This window comes from Chanodichthys erythropterus, chromosome 14, assembly GCF_024489055.1.
Source record: "Chanodichthys erythropterus isolate Z2021 chromosome 14, ASM2448905v1, whole genome shotgun sequence".
NCBI lineage: Eukaryota > Metazoa > Chordata > Actinopteri > Cypriniformes > Xenocyprididae > Chanodichthys > Chanodichthys erythropterus.
In genome coordinates, this window is record NC_090234.1 from 40,536,058 (window position 1) to 40,561,825 (window position 25,768).

Consider the following 25,768-nt stretch of genomic DNA (forward strand, 5'->3'; position numbering starts at 1 on the left):
AGCCTTGTCACCTGACCTGAATACTGCGCGCTGATTCGCTAAAACGGACTTATCGGTTTCTGTCTGTACACAAACAAGGGCGCTTGTCGGCTTCTGCTGTAAAACGTGAACTTGCGATGCCTGAAAGTGGGCAAAACCGGCTCTTCTGACAAAATGGATTTAGGGTACAGAACGTGCTATATATGGAGAATAATGCACAGCACATTTTTTTTTAAATGGCGTTTATCGGTTTTTGCAAATGAACTCTTCAAATGTTCTTCACACTAAGAAATAAAATCCGAAAAAGGTTCTTTGTGGAACCCAAAATGGTTCTTCTATAGCATCGCTGTGAAAAACCCCTTTTGGAACCTATGTTTTGAAGAATTTGGTGAGAAACATTTGAGTTCATAGTGAAATATTTGACTTTTCAATGCAGACTTTATGTGTTTGAGAAACCTTATAGATCTCTTCTGAAACTCTTGAGGAGACATAAGAATTCTGAATACCAAAAATCTAAAGTTTTGATCTCCGTTTTGTATTGCTGCTTTTTATAACATGATCCTATTTGCAATGTTTTCTTTTTTCTTTTTTTGTGGGTGAAATGCATAATTGTGATTTTGCCAAGTAAGATATGTTCCTGAATCAACATATTTTATTGATCCTGGAACAACATTCCTGTCTGAAAATTTAGTCTTAACCCTATTCCAAACCCTAAACCTAACTCTACCCAATACCCATAACTTATCCCTAAAATCAGAGGGGACAGATAGGTGAATAACATTGATGTAGAAGCACCTAACCCTGGTTGTAAGCCTAAACATGACAAAAACGGTAAACATGTCCCTCAAATCTGATTGGTTGATTGGAATGTTGCTCCAGGATCAACAAAACATGTCTTACTTGGTGAAATCACATTCACCTAATTGGGCCTATTAGCTACCATAAAAGTCAGACAATATGCAAAATAAAATGTAATTTAATTTCGACATTTAACAAATTAATAATGAAAAGGAACTTCAAATGATGTAAGTGAAGTTTTGATATTTACATGCTATGAAAATGACACCACAGCCTGAATGGGCCATTGGGACTGCTGTGTGGTGACAGCTTTCACAGGATGTGATTTAGCCAAGACTCCCATGTTCTCTGTTCCATATGTCGCTTCAGTCTGATGAGACTTTCCATCTTAATAATGAAACACCCAGCCCTGGCCTCAATCACACACCAGAGCAGAATGATCTCTCTCTCTCTCTCTCTCTCTCTCTCTCTCTTTCTTGGTAAAAATGGATATAGTAGGCCCTACCTACAACACTTTACAATAAAATATCATTAGTTAACATTAGTTAACATGCACAAAGAATCAACAATACTTATAAAGCATTTATTAATCTTAGTTAATGTTAATTTCAACATTTACTAATACATTATTAAAATCTATCTATCTATCTATCTATCTATCTATCTATCTATCTATCTATCTATCTATCTATCTATCTATCTATCTATCTATCTATCTATCTATCTATCTATCTATCTATCTATCTATCTATCTATCTATCTATCTATCTATCGTTCTATCGTTCTATATGTCTATCTATCGTTCTATCTGTCGTACTAACGTTTGTTTATGATATAGCAGTGTCGACTGTTTCCTCCGGTTTGCTCCTAATTTTTGAGGTGGTGCCGCCCTCTAGTGTCTGCATTACGAAACAGTCAATGATGACATTACTCTGCGCCGGAAAACCTGTGTGCTCCATGTCATGACGTCAGCAGCTTGACAGCTTGGTCAAACACTTGTTCTGTTCAATATTTGTTCCTCTGTATTAACCGAGCTTATTAACATTATGAGCTGAGAGTGCGTTTGACATTTTCTGTGTACAAACCTGATACCACATGCTACGCCATGTCTTTCTTCGTAGATTCAGTGATTATGTTTACTTCTCAGGTAAGTCTCATCTTTTTTTTTTTTCTTTCTCAATCCTCGTCTTCAATCTCTCCAGTAGTTTTTTTTTTTTTAGTAGTTTTAAAGCTATTTGGTTTGTGTTGCTGTATGTTACAATATATAACATGTCCCACATAGAAAAGCTTGAATAATGTATGAAATAACGTAGTTTCCTACACACAGGTGCTGTTTTTCGGGTTCGGCTGGCTGTTTTTCATGCGGCAGTTGTTTAAAGATTATGAGGTATTGTGAATACGTTTAGACTTAGACTTGTTTTGTTGACACTGGCCTTTCAGTATTTCTCATACAGGTCTACATGTCTTCACCAGGTTCGACAGTATGTTGTGCAGGTGGTGTTCTCTATCACATTTGCCTTTTCTTGCACTATGTTTGAGCTCATTATCTTTGAGATCCTAGGAGTATTAAGCAGCACGTAAGTATTTGTGATTTACTTGATGAAATCATTATTGGTGAGAATTGAGAACTGTAGATCAGATTGGTCACAAATTGTTTGTTTCTAAACAGGTCCAGATATTTCCATTGGAAGCTGAATTTGTATGTAATATTACTAGTTCTAATATTTGTGGTGCCTTTCTACATTGGTTACTTTGTGGTCAGTAATATACGTTTATGTAAGTAAATTCAGTCCTCTTTTTATATTCCTTAACTTTTCTATTTGTTAAATTTGCTCAAAGTTTGCTTATGCACTGCATGTTTGCTTTCTTCTCTCTTACAGTGCATAGACAAAGGTTACTTTTTTCATGTGTGGTCTGGTTCACGTTCATGTATTTCTTCTGGAAACTTGGCGATCCTTTCCCTATTCTTAGTCCAAAACATGGTAGGCATTGTTCTTGTCAACATGAAACGTTTTGCAACTAATTTTGCTTTTGTTATCTACGTATTTATGAATGAAACAGGATATTTAACAAGAAAAAAAAACAAAAAACAGGAAAAAACAGAATCGATTTGGTATATGAAAGGTTTTTAGTAGATTATGAGAAATAATGGAAATAATTGGCACCTGAGAATCATGCACATTATGTGTGCATTAATATGCAGATGTGTATCTCTTTCTTGTTGTCTTAGGCATTCTGTCCATAGAGCAGCTGATTAGTCGTGTGGGGGTCATTGGGGTCACACTGATGGCTCTTCTGTCTGGCTTTGGTGCTGTTAACTGTCCTTATACATACATGTCTTATTTCCTGAGGTATCTTTGCTCTCAGACACATCAAATAACATAGAAAATTGTGTTGTTTTGTATTTATATTTTTTTTATGCTAGATATTTGTTTGGTTTGTTTACTCAGAAATGTGACGGACAGTGATATCCTGGCTCTGGAGAGAAGACTGCTTCAGACTATGGACATGATTGTCAGTAAAAAGAAAAGGTAAGAGAGTGATCCAATCAGTTCACCCCAATAATGAAAGTACTGTCATTATTTACTCACCCACATGTCTTTCTGAACACTTTTGCTGTTAAGTATTTTTGTTTTGTTGTTGTTGCTGTTTTTTAACACAAAGACTTAAAATGGTTGTTGTATGTATAAAATATATATTGTTCTTTAAAGTGATATACTACTGTTTAAAAGTTTGGTGTTGAAAAAATGAATAAAAAAAAAGGAAGAAGTCTTTTATGTTCACCAAGGCTGCATTCATTTAATAAAAATAACTGATTTTTGTTTTAATATATTTTTAAAATGTAATTTATTGCTGTGATCAATGCTGAAGCTCCAGTCGTCAGTGTCACATGATCCCTCTGAAATCATTCGAATATGCTGATTTGCAGCTCAATAAATATTTCTTATTATTATCAATAGTCGTGCTACTTAATATTTTGTGGGTTTCAAGATTCTTTGAATAGGAAGTTAAAAAGAACTGCATTTATTTGAAACAAAAACCTTTTGAGTTGTTATTAATTTCTTTTGATCACCTTAACCCTGAATAATAATAATAAAAATAAAAAATCTTATTGACCCTACATATTTGGATGTTATATGAACCTAAAATAGTAAATCATTTAAGAACATAAGTTGTGTAGTCAAGAGATAATGCAATAAGATGTTTTTTTTTTTTTTTTTTGTAATAAGATTTGTATTCAAGAGATAAAGTAAGATGTTTCTTTTTAAGAGGTTTTTAATGTCTTTGTAGGATTGCCATGGTAAGAAGGCAGATGTACCAGCGTGGAGAGGAGCAGAATAAACAGACAGGATTTTGGGGAATGATAAAGAGTGTGACCTCCTCAACATCAGGCAGTGAGAGTATCCTTAATGACCATGTTCATTTGAGACATCAGGCTAAAGACTTCTTACAGTCTCATTTAGGGGTGACCCAGCAACTGGAGAGTTACTGAGATCATAATAATCACCATTGTGCTCACAATGTCTGAGCAAAGAGCTTAAAGGGATAGCTCACCCAAAAATAAAAATTCTGTTGCTCACCTATATGAGTTTCTTTTTATTCTGTTGAACACAAAAGAACCATGTAGTCAGGGATGTTTCTTAACTCCGGCTCTGCAGATCTCTCCCTGATCCAGCAGGAGGTGGATGCTCTGGAGGAACTCAGTAGGCAGCTTTTCCTAGAGACTGTGGACCTGCAGGCCACCAAGGTATTTAACAAATGAAATTCAATGCCTGAGATTTATTTCTATCCACCTTTTTCCAAAGCCTCATTATGCTTAGCACGAATTATTAATCAATCAGCAGAACATTCGCTCTATGAACGCAATAAGCATTTTCAAAAACTGGCTACAATGAGATGACATTATAACTCACCCTTTAACTATTGAACGTTAAAAGGACATTTAAAAGTGTAAAAAGCATTAAGAAATTACTCCCACAGTCCATGAATAACCCCCGATTATTTCCGCAGCAATATTACGGATGTGTTAAATGTCACAGAAGTAATATAGTCTGTATTATGTAACACATTGCCTTAATCAAAAATGTTCATTAACCGGAACATTGAGTGATAATGATTCAAAGTGATTGTGACAGAAAATAAATATTATATTTACTGCTTTAGAAACATTCCCATAAACACTGCTTATAGGAATTAGAAGTGAAAAGTCAATAACATTTTAAAGCATCTGTGTGAAAATAAACCTGGAAAGAAACATGAGGATTTGGGGAGAAAAACGAGCGATTCTTAGTGCATTTCAGTGAATTATTAATGGGATGTATTGTAAATTAAATCGGGAGAGCAGATCATGAATTCTCAGTGTGTTGTCCTTTTTCACACTGTTATAGCGGAATACAAAGGGGAAAAAATAATAATCAGGAGGAAAAGATTGCAGAAACTGAAAAGAGCTCTTAGATATTCTTGTCTTACTATGTCACATTAAAAATACCAAGCATTATGTTATTTTGTTGAAATTTGAACATGAGAACATGAAGGAAATTGTACAGCTCATTCAGTCAAACTGACGGATAAGGATTATTTGTAGTGCAACCTTATGATTTGAAATTATTTTTCCTCGCAAACCGTAAGTGCCTCCCATAATCTAAAACGCAGTAAGCTTTTTAGGAAAAAGGTGGATATACAGGGATCCCATGGTCATGTAAAACTGGGATGTATCAGGCAATTTAAAGGTGCCCTCGAATGAAAAATTGAATTTATCTTGGCATAGTTAAATAACAAGAGTTCAGTACTTGGAAATGACATACAGTGAGTCTCAAACTTGATTGTTTCCTCCTTCTTATATAAATCTCATTTGTTTAAATGACCTCCGAAGAACAGGCGAATCTCAACATAACACCGACTGTTACGTAACAGTCGGGGTGTACGCCCCCAATATTTGCATATGCCAGCCCATGTTCCCAACATTATGAAAGGCATTACACAAGGGCAGGCATTAACGTTTGGAGCAGCACAGCTGAATCATCAGACTAAGTAAGCAAGCAAGAACAACAGTGAAAAATGGCAGATGGAGCAATAATAACTGACATGATCCATGATATCATGATATTTTTAGTGATATTTGTAAATTGTCTTTCTAAATGTTTCATTAGCATGTTGCTAATGTACTGTTAAACGTGGTTAAAGTTACCATCGTTTCTTACTGTATTCACGGAGACAAGACTGTAGCTATTTTCATTTTTAAACACATGCAGTCTGTATAATTCATAAACATAACTTCATTCTTTATAAATCTCTCCAACAGTGTAGCATTAGCCGTTATCCATGGAGCACAGCCTCAAATTCATTCAGAATCAATTTAAACAATATAACAGTATACAATACTCACATAATCCGACGCATGCATGCCACATGCATGACGAACACTTTGTAAAGATCCATTTTGAAGGTTATATTAGCTGTGTAAACTTTGTTTATGCACTGTTCAAGGCAAGCGTGAGCTCTGTGGGTGTGGAGCGTCAGCATTTAAAGGGGCCACACAGCATAAATCGGCTCATATTTAATGATGCCCCAAAATAGGCAGTTAAAAAAATTTATTAAAAAAAATCTCGGGGGTATTTTGATCTGAAACTTCACAGACACATTCAGGGGACACCTTAGACTTATATTACATCTTGTAAAAAAACGTTCGATGGCACCTTTAAAACATTGTAATTTCCCAGAACAGTTATGGAAATTAACAATACCATAAAAATAAATAAATGACTAAATTAAATAAAATAAAATGTTTTTTAGTCATGATTGGCTTTAAAATATCCAGTAATTACACATTCTAGGGAAGTCATTTATATAAATAAAAATACATATTGAAAGCACTATATAAACAGTCTTATGTCTTTGTATCCCAAGGAACGGATAGAATACTCAAAAACATTTCAAGGGAAATACTTCAACTTCTTAGGGTATTTCTTCTCCATCTACTGTGTGTGGAAAATATTTATGGTAAGAATTGATTTCTCACAATATTTTTGGCAGGTATTATAGAATACTGTAAGAATGAATCTCAATCAGTGACATAATGTGTTCTTCTTAGGCCACGATAAACATAGTGTTTGACCGTGTCGGGAAGACTGACCCGGTGACAAGAGGAATCGAGATCACGGTCAACTATCTCGGAATTCAGTTTGATGTATGTTATTATCGTCAACTTAAGCTGCTTTTTATGTTTTGGTTAACCAAGTCTCTTTTAAGGTTCCCCATTAGACTTTGTAAGTCTTCATTTTTTTCTTTCTCTTCTTTTTTTTAAATTTTCTTACTCAGCATTGAATATTAATGTGAAGTACACTATTGTTCAAATGCATAAATCATCCCTTCTCATTTACATTTTTAATGTCTCTTCATCTTATAGGCAACTCTTTCTTCTTGTGTTTCTCTGCCCCCTATTGGCCAATATATAAAACTGATCAGACAGATCAGATTTTAGCACTGCATTGTCACAGCATGACAAATTACCACACCAGTTGTGTTTGTTTACTTTTTTTAATGATAGTAAATGATTACACTTGTTAGTCCACACTCATATACATAATTGTTGTGTATCCACCCTAATAGACTTTATACTCATAACTGCAGTTGTATATTCAGGCTGTGATTGTGCGTGCTGTGTCAGCTGACATTTACTGCTTTGGTTGGCAGTTAATTGTTCTCCAGCCTGTTAAATGATGTTTAATCTTTCCCCATGAGGAGGTAATGATTCAGCCTCTTAAACATGTAATCTTGGTCAGAATTCACTCTCGCTCTCACAAATGCTGCTCATCCCTTTCTAATGGATAAAGCCTCTTAATTTATGTGCAGGAGAACTTAAACCTCTGTTTTCCCACAGGTCAAGTTCTGGTCTCAGCACATTTCCTTTATCCTGGTGGGAATCATCATAGTCACGTCCATACGAGGCCTTTTAATCACACTCACCAAGGTAATGAAGGGTGAACATGTTTTTTTTTTGTTTTTTTTTTCTCATTCAGTCTTATCACTTAATGGAAAAAGGTCACATATTACACGTGCATAGGCGTGTTTGTTCAGCTGGTGTTGAGGGAGGAGATTATTATTTACTTGAGCAACTGTAATATGGTATTGATGGAATTCAGTTTCTGAGAAGCATTAAAATATGTTCAAAGCTCATAAAAAACAGTTTTGGTTAATCTCTTTCTTTTGTTTATAGTTTTTCTATGCCATCTCCAGCAGCAAGTCCTCCAATGTCATTGTGCTCGTCTTGGCTCAGATCATGGTGAGACATAATATAAAAAGCAGACAAAAAACAACTGCACTATTTTAGAAGGACAACTTTTGTTTGGCCAATACTGATAATTATTTGTACATTATAGTCGTTGAAAAATTTAAATATATTTCATACACGTTGAAAAGTTTGGGGTCGGTCAGATTATTTGTTTTTTGAAAGAAACTAATACTTTTACTCAGCATGAGTGTGTTAAATTGATCTAATAAATGCTGTTATTTTGAACTTTGTATTCATCAAAGAATCCTGGGGAAAAATAAATAAATAAAAATAAATAAATAAAATAAATAAATAAATGTATTTATTACACACAATATTATAGAATTAAAAATAATAAAAATATATTTTCCATGAGATAATACTGATTATAAGATACTAGTACACTAATATATATATATATATATATATATATATATATATATATATATATATATATATATATATATATATATATATCTATCTATATGAAATTATTCCCCCATGAATTTATATTAAGTTAATAAAAATTGACAATAATTTATAATGTTTCACAAGATTTCTGTTTCAAATAAATATAGTTTTTTAACTTTATATTCATCAGAGAATGTTGAAAAAAATGATTTCCACAAAATATATTTTTTGTTTTTCCATAAAATGTATAGTAAATTAATTTTAAAAAGTGATAAAAGACATTTATGTTTTAAATGATTTCTGTTACAAATAAATGCCAATCTGTTGAACTTTCTATTCATCAAACAGAATATGTATTACAGTTTCCACAAAAATATTAAGCAGCACAACTGTTTTCAACATTGATAATAAGAAATGTTTAAAGCGTCCACTGACACTGAAGACGGAGTAATGATGCTAAAAATTCAGCTTTGAAATTTTTTAATATATTTACATAGAAAACGTTTATTTCATTTTTTTATTGTAACAATATTTTACAATATTGCAGTTTATCCTCTGTATTTTGATTAAATAAAATGCAGCTTTGGTGAGCATAAAATACTTCTTTCAAAAACATACAGTTTTGACTGACACTGTCGGTGTAAAAACAGTTCAGTTCATATATATATATATGTATATGAATATGTATATGTATATATGTATATGTATATATATATGTGTGTGTGTGTATATATATATATATATATATATATATATATATATATATATATGTACACAGTTATATAAACAGTTCAATAAACAGTTCATATATAAATATTATATATATATAAGAAAAAAAGTCTAATATTATGTTATAATAATTTATATTATCTCATGAAAACATATAGATAGACACTAATATAGTCTCCAGTATATTAGGATAGGAATCATAAAGAAGTAATCCTGGTTCCAATTCTGAATTCATTTTCCAATTTATGTTCCAGAACCTAAAAGTCATAGTTCCAGTGTTGTTTAAAAAAAGTGCAATTGTTTTTGATTCCCAACTATTGTATTGTAAATCCTTACTATAAACAAAATGATGGTGTGGCATCTCTCTCTCTGTCTCTCTCTGCTGTCTATATGTAGGGAATGTATTTTGTGTCGTCGGTGCTCCTGATGCGGATGAGCATGCCTCTAGAGTACCGCACTATAGTGACTGAGGTACTGGGAGAACTACAGTTTAACTTCTACCACCGCTGGTTTGACGTGATCTTCCTGGTCAGTGCTCTCTCTAGCATCCTCTTCCTATACCTGGCCCATAAACAGGCACCTGAGAAGCACATGACCCTGTGACCTTACAAGTGACCTCATCAGAGAGAGAGATATGCACAGGACTGAAGCGTGCCTTTTTTTCCCTCTCCTTTTAGAAGGACATTCATGCCACTATCCTGTAATAAACATTATTGGGTCTGTATTTCCTGAATCAGGAGGGTCCCAGAGATGGTGTTTATTTGACTTTGGGTTCAAAGACAGTGATGCTGGTTCACTGTATCATTTGAATAGACTTATTATTGGAGGGAACAAAATCATATACAATAAAGGTGTATTTTTTTTTTTTATAAAGAGCATGTAATTTCCCATACCAGGTGTATTGTGTTTTCCATGGTAGAAGAACAAACTAACCCCTCTTACTAGTTTGTTTAGCACAGGATCAGTCTTGAGCCATCTTTTATCATTAATAGACAACACATACTGTATATCTCAGCTACACCCAGAGCTGTTACAGTGGACTGTTGGACTCTTTTTCTTACAGGCCTGTTAATCGTTACTATCAATCCATGTCTTGTCCAGGGACATTATGAACTGTAGTGATTCACATGTTGATACCGTATCGAGTAAATGAGAGTCATAATCTGAAATCATGCAGAAATACATGTCTTACTTTAGGCTATTGTGTTATTCTTTTGTGTTAAATGGACGGGTGCTTTTGATTTACTAAAAAGGCTGTGCCAGAGATGTAACTGTCTGGGGTTTATGCTCAAATAAAGTCAGCTCAGAATTCAATTAAAAGGCTTTTTTAAAGCATTTCCACTGTTTCTTAAAGATGCATTTAGTAGTGCTGATTTAAAAGTTTTTACACTAAGAAATAGTGTTTTGTCGGCGCCGATAGCCTTGTGGTTATTGCGCCTACATATGGTGCAAATGCTTTCACGGCGACCTGAGTTCAATTCCCATCTCGTTGTCCTTTGCCGATCCTGCCGAACCTTCTCTCTGCCCAGTGCTCTCCTGTCTGCTCTCTACTGTCCTCTCCAAATAAAGGCACAAAAAGCCCATAAATATAACTTAAAAAAAAAGTTGTGTTTTTGTGAAGAGCCTTTTGAATGGTGTGCACTCAAATGAGCTGAAGGATGTTTTGAATATGCATGTTACAGGTCTCTCCCCTATTTCGCCATTTTGAAATGATGTGACCCATGGTGTTCCACTAAATGTCTCAGAGATTACTCACGCTTAGGCTGCAGCCTCTGTAGATACGCTAGTAGCGTAGTGTTTGGTGATGTGAAGAGCGAAAATTGGATAGTTGTTGTTGCATCTAAAATCACATACTCTTTTGTGTAGTTACTTATTTTGAATAAGTGCTTACTTTGTAAGTGCTAAAAATCTATGTTCTACATAATATGAAAATGTTTAGTATGAATATAATCTGGATGCACTACATTTAACATGTTATCATGTGACCTGACAGACTAGGTAAGCAAGCAAGAACAATAGCAAAAAATGGCAGATGGAGCAATAATAACTGACATGATCCATGATATCATGATATTTTTAGTGATATTTGTAAACTGTCTTTCTAAATGTTTCGTTAGCATGTTGCTAATGTACTGTTAAATGTGGTTAAAGTTACCATCATTTCTTACTGCATTCGCGGAGACAAGAGCCGTCGCTATTTTCATTATTAAACACTTGCAGTCTGTATAATTCATAAACACAACTTCATTCTTTATAAATCTCTCCAACAGTGTAGCATTAGCCGTTAGCCACGGAGCACAGCCTCAAATTCATTCAGAATCAAATGTAAACATCCAAATAAATACAATACTCACATAATCCGAAGCATGCATACCACATGCATGACGAACACTTTGTAAAGATCCATTTGAGGGTTATATTAGCTGTGTTTACTTTGTTTATGTACTGTTTAAGGCAAGCGCGAGCTCCGTGGACGTGGAGCACGAGAATTAAAGGGCCAGTAGCTCTGAATCGGCTCATTTATAATGATGCCCCAAAATAGGCAGTTAAAAAAACTAATTTAAAAAAATCTATGGGGTATTTTGAGCTGAAACTTCACAGACACATTCAAGGGACACCTTAGACTTATATTACATCTTTTTAAAAAAGTTCTAGGGCACCTTTATGAATCTCGCCCGAAGTAGTAGATCATCCGGGTACTTTTGCCTACTCTTTTATGAGTACTGTGAATTCGCACATACTTCTTTTGTCACATACTGTTTTTCGCCTACTATACAGTAGGGCAGGAGTGTCTAAAGGCCAGAACACACCAAGCCGACACCGACGAACTAGTGGAGATGAAAGCATACTGTGGGGTTGGCTCACGTCGGCAGCGTCTGTGTCCAAAGTTGCCCTGATACACCAAACCGACGCTAAACAGCCAACGGCCAAGCAGCACGTCAGTTCTGCGCCTGCGTGAGATGAAATGCCTTTCTGAAACAGCAGGCGGCAGTAGCTGAGCAGCCAATCAGAATGATCGGATGGCCCGATGGACCGCCGAGCTCCAACGCCGATTCGAAAAAAGGCAGACCAGGACCAACTTCAGCCGACGGTGCAGAACACACTGAGAAAAACTGCCCGACGGCCGACCGCCGGCATGGTGTGTTCCTGCCTTAATTCTGCTCCTGGAGATCTACCTACCTGCAGAGTTCAGATCCAATCCCGCTCCAACACACCTGCCTCTAATTATTAAGTGCTTATTTAGCTGGTTCAGGTGTTTGATCAGGGTTGGAGCTAAACTTTGAGTGAAGTTAGATCTCCAGGAAAAGGATTGGGCACCCCTGTAGTAGGGAAATATGCGATTTCAGACACAGCCAATGAAACGCATGCTGTGTTCACCCCATGAAGACAGAAAGACAGACAAAAGCAAAAATTAGTATAAACTTTGTTACAGCAGACACAATTAAAATATTTGATCATGGAGAAAATGATGAAGCCCAAGTCATGTACCCTCATAATCAAAATATTTCCCCCTCCCTCTTGCATAAACATCTCTTCTTTTCTCTGATGACATGTTTACTGGAGCAAGGGTGGGACAACCTGTCACTCACATGACATCACAGCAATTTCAAACCATGACCATCCAATCAATTCCCCATGGATAAAATCAAGTCCAATGTTTCACTCATATATACGTCACAATATGGAATAAAATACTATTGCATCTTCAGTTACACGCCGACTTTAAAGGAACACTCCACTTTTTTTGAAAATAGGCTCATTTTCCAACTCCCCTAGAGTTAAACAGTTGAGTTTTACCGTTCTCGAATCCATTCAGCCAATCTCCGGTTCTGGCGGTACCACTTTTAGCATAGCTTAGCATAGTTCATTGAATCTGATTAGACCGTTAGCATCGCGCTTAAAAATGACCAAAGAGTTTTGATATTTTTCCTATTTAAAACTTGACTCTTCTGTAGTTAAATCGTGTACTAAGACCGACGGAAAATAAAAAGTTGCGATTTTCTAGGCTGATATGGCTAGGAACTATACTCTCATTCAGGCGTAATAATCAAGGAACTTTGCTGCCGTTCCATGGCTGCAGCAGTGCAATGATATTACACAGCGCCCGTGAGCCCCTGCTTGCACAGGGAAGCGTGCCCTGCAACCATGGAGACGTTTGTGAGAAACGCTGCGTAATATCATTGCACTGCTGCAGCCATGGAACGGCAGCAAAGTTCATTGATTATTACACCTGAATGAGAGTATAGTTCCTAGCCATATCAGCCTAGAAAATCGCAACTTTTTATTTTCCGTCGGTCTTAGTACACGATTTAACTACAGAAGAGTCAAGTTTTAAATAGGAAAAATATCAAAACTCTTTGGTCATTTTTAAGCGCGATGCTAATGGTCTAATCAGATTCAATGAACTATGCTAAGCTATGCTAAAAGTGGTACCGCCAGAACCGGAGATCGGCTGAATGGATTCGAAAACGGTAAAACTCAACTGTTTAACTCTAGGGGAGTTGGAAAATGAGCCTATTTTCAAAAAAAGTGGAGTGTTCCTTTAATTATTGTGTAGACCTCTCTCTGAAACTCACTAAGTGTAATTTAAATAAAACATAGTTAAATAACACTGTTATTGGTACACGAAGAGCAGCAATACCAACACTTGCTAAAGAATTTGCTTTAAAATGATAAGAATGGTTTACACAGAATTCGATTTGACGTCTCGTCAAAAAAGAGCAGGTTTTATTCAAAAGGCATTCATCAGAAAAATGACATAGAATAAATTACACATCAAGAAGTAGGCCTATGCATTGTCTGAAAGTCCGTAACTGCTTGTAATTTAATATTTCATGCATCAAAAGTATAATAACGCAAGTTTAAATAGATTGTCATTGTTGTAGATCCCAAAGAAAGCAGTACAGGAATAGTTACATTTGATATCCTTACTAAGTGTAGCTATGTAAATTCACATTTAAAATACTTCAGAATTACAGTCTCTTTTTCAAACGGGCATTTCCTCTCTTAAAAGATTGTGCAGTAGTTGATCAGGTAAGTGCATCAACCTGTCACTAAATCACAGTATTGAAAGGGTTAAACTTTATTTTAAGGTGTCCTTGTTACAGTGTAATTATACTGAATAATATTAATTATCAAGATGTACTTACTTTAGGGTTAGGGCTTGGTTTAGGGTTAGTTGCATGTAATTGTGCTTAATTTACTGTTATTACTATATGCAAAGTACATGTAAGGTGTAACAAGGACACTAAAATAAAGTGTTACTATTGAAAGTATCTGTTGGTATAGGGAAGTGTGGTGTCCTCAGAGTCTGTCGTCCTCACTATTTGATGCTGAGGAAGATGATGATGATGATGACGAGGATGACGAAGAAGAAGCCTAGGGTGAAAAGATAGATGCTGGCGTTAGTATCTCTTTCAGGATTTAGTCATGGCTTTTATCTTTAAAGGCATATTTATACCTATATGGATATACCTCAGTGCATGACAAAGCAAATTAAATCTCAATATAAACTATTCAAAAGTTTGTGGTCAAATCTTACCCAATACCTAAACTTAGCAACTACCTTACTAACTATTAACAAGTTGTAAATTAGGAGTTTATTGAGGGAAAAGTACATGTGTTCCCCATACTAAAGTGGAATTCTTTTTTTAAAAGTATTATTTTTCTGTTTGCTGAGAATGGGAAACGTTGAAAAGCGGTACTGACCCTTGAACGGGTTTGAGCTGGTGGAGTGGCTGGTCTTTCACTGTCACTTCCTGTGTCTTTCCTCTCATCCTCTTGTGCATAAGCTGGTGCTGGGACATTAGTGGAGGGAGCATTAGCATTCAGCAGTTGAGGGGTGATGGCAATCCCTTGTGCTTTCAGGTGGTCATAGGCTGTCCTCTCAGCCACTAAGAGGACCAGCGTGTCCCCGCTCTTGCGGATGAGGTTAACGACCTCCTCATGTGTGCTGGTTTCCACGTTCACACCGTTCACCTCCACAACAATGTCATCATCCTCCAGTCCAGCTTTGTCTGCTGCTCCACCTTTCACCACCTGACAGAAAATACATTAAAGGATTAATTAATTCATAGTAATTAATGAAAAACAGTAACTCATCCTTATGTTATATATCTGAAGGATGTTTGTGAAGAATATTTTTTTGTGAAGAATATAAAAAAAAAAAAAAAAAAAATATATATATATATATATATATATATATATATATATATATATATATATATATATATATATATATATATATATATATGTGTGAATTATTAATTGCAGTCAAAATTTCAGATTTGTGAAGTTTCAACTAAAAATACCCCACAGATCATTTATTATAGCTTGTCAAATTTGCCCCTATTTGTATGAGAGCAAAAACATGCCATTTTTATGTGTGTCCAATGCTATCTCACGACCAATTCATACGTATTTTGCAAGGTGACTAATTTTTACGAATTCGTATGACCTCACTCATACGAATTAATATGATTTGTCTAAACCTCAGTGTCGAGTAGGTTTAGGGGCGGGGTTAGGGGTAGGTCATTCATACATTTGGCAACTCGTAAAATATGTAGGACTTTGCAAAAAACGCACTAATTTGTACAAGTGAGGTCACACAAATTAGCCAATTGTGAAATACGTACAAATTGCCGTGAGATCGGGTTGGTATGTCCCTTTAAATGCAAATGAGCTGCTGCTCCCTGCCCGCTTTCCAAAAAAGGGCGTAACTTTAACAGCTCGCGCTTTGGTTGCTCAACAACAACAAAGCTGGAGAATCTCATGATTATCAGTAACAGTGTTCAGCCTTACATTGTTCAAACCAGAGTCGGACACTGATGGAGAGACTTTCAGAATGCAACTGGACATTTTTTTTGAATGGTTAGAGGATAAATTTATGCAGTTGCTGACTGTGGAGTTGATTCAAGTAATCGACTAGCATGTGCCGTCATGTTAATCTTTTGTGCAAAACCCGTATGCAAAATGCCCACTATACATAGTGTACCTGTTTGCCAAACAGAGCAATACACACCAGGCTAATGATTATGATTGCTATCAATTGCTGTGAATGGTCTGATATTTTTTCCAAAATATCACTCGGACAGAAACGCTCCTTTTTTTTTTTCGCAATCGAGCTTGCCAGGGTCAACTTGCAGGCTATCCAAGCTAACAAGACTCTAAATAGTGTTCTGTGCTCGTCTGTACAGCCAACGGCAGAACAGTTAGCATGCCTTGCTTGAACTTTTGCCATGGCATTAGAACTGGTACAACTGTTTTCGCTTGCAATAACAAAATGATGGCGACGCGGGTGAAAATGTGCTGATTAAGAGGCGGTAAAATTATAATAAGATCCCCTTCCTACGTCACAAAGGGAGCAAAATCTGAGTGGCTCGTTTTTTCACATGCTTGCAGAGAAAGGCTTGCCAAAAACAAAGTTACTGGGTTGTCCTCTTCACATTTTCTGGGTTGGGGAATGCACCGGGGACCCGATTATAGCACTTAAACACGTAAAAAGACAGATTTGGAGTGTATGGCACTTGGAGTTAGGGTTAGGGTCAGCTGAAGAAAGTAAGCCATACGAGTTTGAAATGTGAGGTGAGCAAATGATGAGAGACTTTTTGGGTGAACTATCCCCTCTGAACCTATTGAAACACTGAACCTATACAATTAGATCTAGACAAGCTTTCTAAAAATATCAGTGTAGGTCATTTCTCAGACCTCTTTGATGTACTGTCCATTAACTCCCTGGATGCCATTGAGATGGAAACCATATCCAGCAGAGGTCTTTTCCAGCCGGCACAGTTTGGGTTTGTGGTCCACATCTGCTGGAGCAGGTACAGCTGGGACAGGCACGGGCACTGCTGGAGCAGGTTCATGCTCAGTATAGCTGGGAAGGGATCCTCTCATTTCCTCCCAGTACAGAAGTGGAGAAGCACCACCCTTGATAATACAGCATTATTCAATAATTTAATATAGTATGTAATGTATAATATAATACAAATGCAAGTGGAAAATTTAAGATTTTCATTTTTGGTTGCATGTTTCGATGGTCCACTTTAGACATTCTAGAAGGCACTTACAGTTAGTAGAAGTGTTACCCAATTTTTAATTTTAAGTATACAGTCACTTCAGTATCAATGTAAATGTTTCAAATAAATGTTTAATGTTGCATTGCAGCTATGTTAGTGAATGAAAAGGACTCACCAATTTGTAAATTTTCTCGGTTTCAACATCCAGCACCAGGAGGCAGCACTTGTTTCCTTCTTTACTTATTTTGTCCACCACCTCCTCATGTGTGCAGTTATCAATTTCCTCTCCGTTCACAGCCACTAGTCGGTCCATTTCCTTCAGTCCTGCTCTCTCCGCAGGGCTTCCTTTGTCTATTTCTCCAATGAAATGACCTAAGATAAAAAATATGTCATGAATCAAACACTGAAACATGAAACACATATTTTTTTTTCTATTTCTCACTTTATCTTTTCTTTAAGTCTGTTATTAGTATTGGGATTAATTTATTAGTTCTAATAAAAAAATAAATAAATAAATAAATGAATTTAATCAATTTAATTAGGCAGCGGCTATTTACACCATCATTAAATGCTGTGTACACTAACTGAAAATAAACATAGATGCTATTTACACAAAGTGAAAATAGTATTTTCTCTGCACTAAGTGTAAATAGTTGTTAGATGCTATACTTACAGTATACTTAGTGTTAATAGTGGAAGATGTTTGCACCTCAGTGTATTGTAGTAGTACATTAAAAAAACAGTAAGAACAACATATTCAGTGTATATGATTGTATTCATTAAAATCATAAATGGACACTGCCTTATTGGGACATTACTGCCTTATTGTGAAAAGGGAGAAGAGTGAGTTCAGAAAAGGGAGATTTGAACTCGGGTCGGTTGCATAAAAAGCTAATGCCACCTGCCTTAATCTCCAGGCAATTTTATCTGGCTCAAAACTGAACTGATTTTCGGAGCTGCTTTGCAGCAGAATTGAATTCTGTTTGCATCACTGAATCATTATTTTTCTGTTTATCCTTGTAAAGCTGCTTTGAAACAATCTATATTGTGTTAAGCACTATATAAATAAAGGTGACTTGACTTATTTAAAAAAAAAAAGAAAAAAAAAGTTAATTATTTTATTAAAATGCCTTCTTTTACCATTTGCACCCTAAATCACTGAACATGAAATATTTTGTGGTATTAAATCACACTGAAATGCTGTAACAGCACCATAGAGCGATTACAGTAGATAACCTTTGTTATCATTGTACAATGTTATCAGAATTCCTCAGTTACGCAATGTCAATTATCCAACATGAACACATTGCCCTTACATTGCAATAAACTTCAGTAAGTTCAGCTGGCACCACCATGCTAGACAAAATAATAATAATAATATGAATAAATAAATAAACAAACAAAAGGGATGATAGTAATGCAATGGTTATTACAATCTGGGCTGCTAACATCAAATTTCCAGGACCCAGAAAATTACAATCCCGCTGTATTTCCCTTGTGAGCAGTGCACTTAATCATAGGCTGCTCCAGAGAGAGGTCCATGCAATTAGAGTACTGTAAATCACTTTGGATGAAATGCAAATTCTTGACAAAATTCTTAATGCTTAAGAATAAATAGTGTGTGACTTATTAAATATTCTTATTTAACGTATTTTATTTTGTTTAAATATCTACAACTACTTTTAAATGCACTAGCTGGTCAGATACAAAGTGCACTTCTCCCTCAGCAGGAACCAAAATATATGCTGCCAAGACACTTGGAAAGGTTTTATTTACCCAAAATAAAAGCTCACCGATAGCTTATTTTGATTATTTTGACAGAGCAGATTTTATTTAGACTGCATCAAACTTTGACAAGACCTTAAAGTCAATATGAGCATGATAACACATTTTATTTAAAAAGGGATAGTTCACCCTAAATGAAAATTATTCCATAATTTACCCACCCTCAAGCCATCCTAGGTGAATATGACTTTCTTCTTTCAGTCAAACACAATCAGAGTTATTTAAAAAAAATATATTCTGGTTCTTCCAAGCTTTATAATGGGAGTGAATAGTAACCAATATTTTGAAGCCCAAAAAAGCACATCCATCCATCCATCATAAAAGTAATCCATAAGGCTCCAGGGGGTTAATGAAGGCCTTCTTAAGCAAAGCGATGTGTTTCTTAAGAAAAATATCCATATTTATAACTTTATAAACTAGAATCACTTGCTTCTGTACACAAGACGATTCCAGCGGAAGAGTGACCTGACGCATGATGCTTTGATGAACACGGAAGCACATTGGATAGAGCAAAGCAAAACACCGGTCATGAATTAGAAGTCTAAAACAATCATTTTTAAAGAGAAATGTCGGAGCTTGAGTTGGTTGCCCAGCCCTATTTGATTGAACCGCAAGAGGTGTCTACTACTACTATACGCTATGCCTACATCCTACATTGGTGGAACTCAACTCTCTCATGAACACATAGACGGACGTTATAAGCTAGTGATTATAGTCTATAAAGTTATAAATATGGATATTTTTCTTACAAAAATGCATCACTTCGATTCAGAAGGCCTTTATTAACCCCCTGGAGCAAATCACCTTTAAAGTTGTCCAAATGAAGTCCTTAGCAATGCATGTCCATATATTTTTGATACATTTATGGTAGGAAATTTACAAAATATCTTCATGGAACATGATCTTTACTTAATATCCTAATGATTTTTGGCATAAAAGAAAAATCGGTTTTGTGATCCAGCTTTTTTGGGCTTCAAAATATCAGTTACTTTTCACTCCCATTATAAAGCTTGGAGGAGGCATAAAATATTTTTAAATATAAGATTTTGTTCGACTGAAATTCATTTACATATAAGATGGCTTGAAGGTGAGTAAATTATGGTATAATTTTAATTTTTGGGTGAACTGACCCTTTTAAGTAATGTGTAAAATCGAATTTCATGTTGATATCCACACCATGACAGATGGCACACACTCACCTTTACGTTTAGTATCTTCCTTCAGGATGAAGCCATAACCATCTGCTCTCTTGGTCATGTCTGCAATGCGTGGCTTATGTGCGAGGTGCCTGACCGTGGCATGAGCCACCCCTGGTCGAATGCTTTTGCTCTTGAAGTATTTGTCAGCATCCTCATCCACCAGCAGAAACATCACTTTGTCACCGACTGCTTTCACCTACAATAACAAATGGAGTACATTATTATAATATTTTCCTCAAAGCACTGATATTTGGGGTAATGCAGGGTAAAACAGTTGGGTCAAGTTCTTCAGCAGCATGCATGGCAGCATTCAGGTTGCACATGAAAAGCTATTAAATAGAAACTATTATGATTTTTTACATTTAGTATGAAATGTGGTTGTTTGAGCATGAAAAAGGTCTGCAAAGTTACAAAGCACAAAGTCACTCCAAAGGGATACTGTAAAACATTTTCAGCTGGTTAAACTTAGAAATGTAAGTTCACCTGCTGCCTTAAAAATGTGAGTTAACTCAACTAAACATAAGTTAACTCAACTTGAAGATAAGCTTTGTTTCAACTCACAAATAGTCAAGACAATGCATTAATTTAAGTTTAAATTTTAACTTAAAGTAATGCGTTGTCTTAACTATTTTTTAGTTGAAACAAAGCTTATCTTCAAGTTGAGTTAACTCACAGTTTAACCAGCTGAAATGTTTTTTGCAGTTTCTGAACTTCCTAAAACACCTCGATTGTAGTTTTAAATTTTCTTCTATGAACGTACAGTACGTCACAATATTCCTCATTAATATAATTCCTGTCCAAGACATTATGCTAAAAAGGGGCGAGGCCTGGTTGAGTTGCATTAGTAGTGTGTTGAAAATAATGTTTTTTGAACATTAAAGCATAAAAACCTATTCTCAAAAAAATAAAATCAAGACTGTACAACGGCATAATATGGCCTCTTTAAATTGATGGTCCACCCAAAAATGAAAATTCTATCATCATTTACTCACCCTTATGTCACTCCTTACGGGTCCATATGTTCAAAAAAATATATAATGCAAATCAATGGGAACGAAACAGCATGGTTACCATCATTCTTCAAAATATATTCTTTTGTGTTCCGCAGAAGAAAGAAAGTCTACTGGTTTGGAATGACATGAGGGTGAGTAAATGATGACAGAATTGTCCCTTAAAAGCTTTTCTAAAGCATGAAAGCTACCATTTTGGGTGGCAAAGTGGGAATAGACAGGATATAATTCATGTTAGACGTGACTGAAATGATTGTAGAATGAAAATTAAACTTACCTTTTGCACAATCTGTTCATGTTTGAGACTCTCAACATTTTCGCTGTTTATCTCCACCAAACGATCACCCAGCTTGACACCCGCCTGATCAGCTACTCCTCCAGACACAACGTCAATCATGAATATGCCATTAGTACCTGAGAGAAAACAGGGTTAGAGCAAATATCTACTGTTAGTATTTCAGTTCACGTGTCATTCCAAATATTTCAGACAATTATCAACATATTGGTTGATTTATCCAAGACAGGCTTAAGAAAATGAGTTAAGCTTTAACTTTCTCAGCATCAGATGACCATTTGCTGACTGTTGACAGGACTGGAAACACGTTCTTGAGTTCTTGAGTTCTTGAGCTCTAATCTGATTAGCTGACCATGAGCATTTTTTGTGGATGAACTAATGACTGGATTTACCAACTTTTGCCAGTTTAGAGGCAAATCTTTAAAAGATATTCAGACAGTAAATAGATTTAAAGTTTTTTATTGGCATCTATAATTCCATCGAGACTCTTTCACATCTATGGAAACTTTCCATTGCATAGAAGGTTCATTACAGTGGAAAAGGATTCTTCAGATCATTAAACTAAGAAACATGATGGTCTATTTTGTCCATGTAGTCAATTCTTGGTCCAAACTGTGGACCAGATGTTATGCTGTTACTCAAAGATCTGGCAATTGGAGTTTTACAGCTTACCTTTGGTGGACTTTAAGGAGAAACCAAATCCACTGCTGGATTTTTGCAGATAACAAAGTTTGGCTTTAGCGGCTGGTGCAGACACTCCATTCATGGTGGGCTGGCTCTGACCTGACTGGGACTGAGGGTCGGCGAGATTCACACTCTTGGCTTTGGCCGTCTTATATGGCTCCTCTCCAAGAACGTGCAATGTGACGCTCATCCCACTCTTTTTCACCAAATCTGCAACCTGATCGAGAAAAAGACAAGTGCGAGGTTTACCTCCAAACTTTTTGAATAAAACATAGTTTTCCTGAGATTAACATTTACAGAAAGGCCATTTCCAAATGGTCAAACCTGACTGTGCTCCAAATTGTCTACAAAAGTTCCATTGACTCTGATAATGCGGTCTCCATCCTTCAGACCGGCTAGTTCAGCCACGCCGCCCATCTCAAGGGCTCGGATCAGGTGACCCTCCTCGCCTTGCTCCACTCGGAGGTAGAAGCCATAGCCCTGTCCCTCTCGCTTGGTCAAAGTAATAATACGTGGTTTGGGCCCAGCCATTATTTTCTGTTAGGAAACATTGATCGATCAGTGTTGCCTTCAGACTGAGGTCATCAAACATGTGATAATATGCTCTTCTTGGTAAATCAGGTGTTATCTTATCAGATGTACACAATTCATTATATACCAGTCATTTGGTGATAAAAAATTACAATCCAAAATGTACCAATGAAGTGATTGGAGAACGATTTCATTTCTCACTATATGTAGCAGTGTTACAATGACAAAATGTTGCGATATAAATGACAGGTGTTGGTAATCAATGGCAGCAGACCAGGGCAGATTTGGGGAACACTTCCATGCTGACATGATTATGTAATCTTACGTTCTTCAAATGGAGGTGATAACTGGGGTAATTTAGAATTATCAAAGGCCATATAATCATCGCCCTGTGTTAGAGTGCATCTTCAATTCTAAAGTAAATCACTTAAGGTTTAAAGTCAACATGAAATGACATTTGTAACATATTTGACATAGTCCTGTGCAGGTTATTTAGCTTAAAACACAAAAAGGTCAAATCATTTCAGAGGGAGAGTCAGTATGTTTTCTTTATTAAATATAAATTAAAATTAAACTAGTTACTAAATTTAATTAGGTATCAAATCAAAATATATATATATTTTTTATTTTAATCATATGTACAAAGCCCCTAAAGGACATGGTGAAGGAAAAAAATATGAGAAAATTGTTTGTCAATGCTTTTTTGCATTCTCTCGCAAATGTTTAACATTCTCGTGAGAAATGTTAAATGCTGAAAAACGAGGCAAAGTTTCTTGGGGTAACGCAAATACTGACATATTTTTCCTCCATCACATTTCCCCCCCCCCACCATGTCCCTTTAGGGGCTCCATAAATAAGCACCAATTAATCATGTGCAATAAGACCAGGAATGTGTAAAAATAAATAAATAAACAAATAAATAATAGAGTCAGTGCTCTGACCCAACTGTTAATTGTTAACAAAGTGGCTAATTATGTCCAAGTACATTTTGCTCTAAAACGCTTGTACCTTGTCTCTACAATTATGATTACAGATCATGAAGAAAGCAGAGAATGAGTGAGTGCTCCCACATAATTGCTTATAGGTTTTGACCTAAAACATTTGTACCTTGTCTTAGTAATTACAAACTCTTTACAAAACTGTAGACACAAATGTGAGGAACCGTCATCAAAGCTTTTAAGTCTTTAGCAAGACTGCAGCCTTTGCTCATTTTCATAAATGTTTTACTAGGGAAAAATGCATGAACATCTAGCTTTAGATTCAAGCACCACAGATGCCATATCAATTACACAATACCTCACACATCAGCTGAGAGCTTAAGTACACTTCTCACACTTGAGTGGTCCATGAACTGCTATATGAGCTGGTAATGCTTTCACATCACCACATTATGCTTTAAACTACCTGCTTGCTGCTGTTTAATAATTAATGCTACTTGCTTCAAGTTTCTCATCTGGTACAAATCAGTTGAAAACAAGAATTTCACTTAAGCTGTCAAAATGGATAGCAACATTTCTTAACAAGATTCCTAGGTAGATTCTATTCTATTCTATTCTATTCTATTCTATTCTATTCTATTCTATTCTATTCTATTCTATTCAAAACTTTCAAATGACATGACTGAATATTTTCCAAATTGTACATTAAATTTCTATTCTGATCAAATCTTTTAAAAGACATGACAATGAATATATTTTCCAAATTGTACATTAAATTCTATTCTGTTCTGATAAAAATGTTCAAATGACTTGACTCCAGATTGTTAGTTACACCTTAAAGGAGATCACTTATATGTATCTATGTTCTGAAAAGAAGTGGCTGTCACTCACCAGCTGCAGTCTCCTCGGTGTCCCAGCCTAAAGGAGGTGGCTGCTTTCTTCTGCTCAGGTGTTATCTAGCTCTGTGTATGTGTATATGAAGGACTTTGACAGGCCAAAGGTTGATCTAAAAGGTGAGTTATTTAACCATGTCCCGTGGCTGGAGGTTTAGTCTCTGTTGCTATGAGTGACCATATTCTAATTTAAACAAAAAGATCTTGTTTTTAAGGAGATACCTTCATTTGTAAATCTATGAAGTCTGCAAGGATAACTCTTATTCACTCTATTTACTTGGTTTACATGGCTATTTCATATAAAAGAGTGTTCGTTTAAAGCACTACAACATGCCATTTGTGACAGTTGAATGACTCTTTTAATGTCATCAAGTCCACAATATTAAAATCCAAACCAAGTAACCAGACTGCATATCTTGAACAAGGCTTTTGCAGTTAAAATTACAATGCAATTCTAAATTTTTCATCTGAGAGAGTGTAATCTACAGTCATGGCCAAAAATGATGCCCAGCCTTGGAAAACTTACATCTTCACCCTTTATTTAATTAACTTAATTAATTTATTTAATGATTTTGTAGTATTACATAGATGTGCTTGGAGTCAATTGTTTTATTAGTGTTAATGCAATGAAACATGCCAAATTATGCAAATATTATTTTAAATATGCATTATTTTTTCAATGCATTATTACATATTTATTTTTATCATTTATCTATTTATTTTTGCACATACATGTTTTGGTATAATCTTTTTTTTTCTTCTTTTTTTTCAATAGGCCTACTTTCAAGGTAAGTAGTTTTTCAAAAATGCTGTTGGACATTGTTGATATTTGAAATCAACCCGAACAAACCTCCAAAACTCACCCTCCAATCCTAACCACCCTGCTCCGAGTCAGTCTCAAACCCCGGCCCGATCGCTGCTGGCAGGCGAGGCGAATGCACTAACAATGATGCTAAACACTGCGTTCTCTAGCAGCCATTAGTGCGCACTGCGCAGTGGTTAACCTGCAAAACTATCTGGCCTCTGTTACACACGCAATGCGAGAGTGGATGTCTGTTTATCACAGCTGACATGCAAAATAATACTTCAAGAAAAATAAAGCGCAGATGATGAATAAACGACAAACAAGCACACACACAAAAAAATATTACAGTACACAAGAGTAAATACAAAGTGTTTGTTGTTAGTCACAAACAGCACAGCAGCTCCAGACACTCAAACCCAGTGT

The 25,768-nt window shown here is 35.7% G+C and overlaps 2 protein-coding genes across 2 annotated transcripts; one reads left to right on the forward strand and one right to left on the reverse strand.

Annotated features, from left to right (window-relative positions):
• Positions 1–1,744: 1,744 nt before the first annotated feature.
• Positions 1,745–10,765, forward strand: si:ch73-390b10.2 (Golgi pH regulator). The gene is made up of 14 exons (XM_067409111.1): positions 1,745–1,924; positions 2,105–2,164; positions 2,251–2,354; positions 2,447–2,553; positions 2,658–2,759; positions 3,008–3,128; positions 3,228–3,308; positions 4,069–4,178; positions 4,437–4,525; positions 6,685–6,777; positions 6,869–6,964; positions 7,658–7,747; positions 7,994–8,059; positions 9,584–10,765. The coding sequence occupies exons 1-14, from the start codon at positions 1,883–1,885 to the stop codon at positions 9,788–9,790; spliced, it is 1,368 nt and encodes a 455-aa protein (XP_067265212.1). The 5' UTR covers positions 1,745–1,882; the 3' UTR covers positions 9,791–10,765.
• Positions 10,766–13,865: 3,100 nt separating this feature from the next.
• pdzk1 (PDZ domain containing 1) lies at positions 13,866–24,603 on the reverse strand. Its single transcript, XM_067410555.1, has 9 exons — positions 24,539–24,603; positions 22,503–22,715; positions 22,167–22,395; positions 21,477–21,613; positions 20,190–20,385; positions 17,381–17,577; positions 16,895–17,116; positions 14,897–15,226; positions 13,866–14,566 (listed from the first exon to the last, which is right to left on the reverse strand). Exons 2-9 carry the CDS (start codon positions 22,707–22,709, stop codon positions 14,492–14,494), a joined length of 1,593 nt encoding a protein of 530 aa, XP_067266656.1. The 5' UTR covers positions 22,710–22,715; positions 24,539–24,603; the 3' UTR covers positions 13,866–14,491.
• Between the last annotated feature and the right edge of the window lie 1,165 nt (positions 24,604–25,768).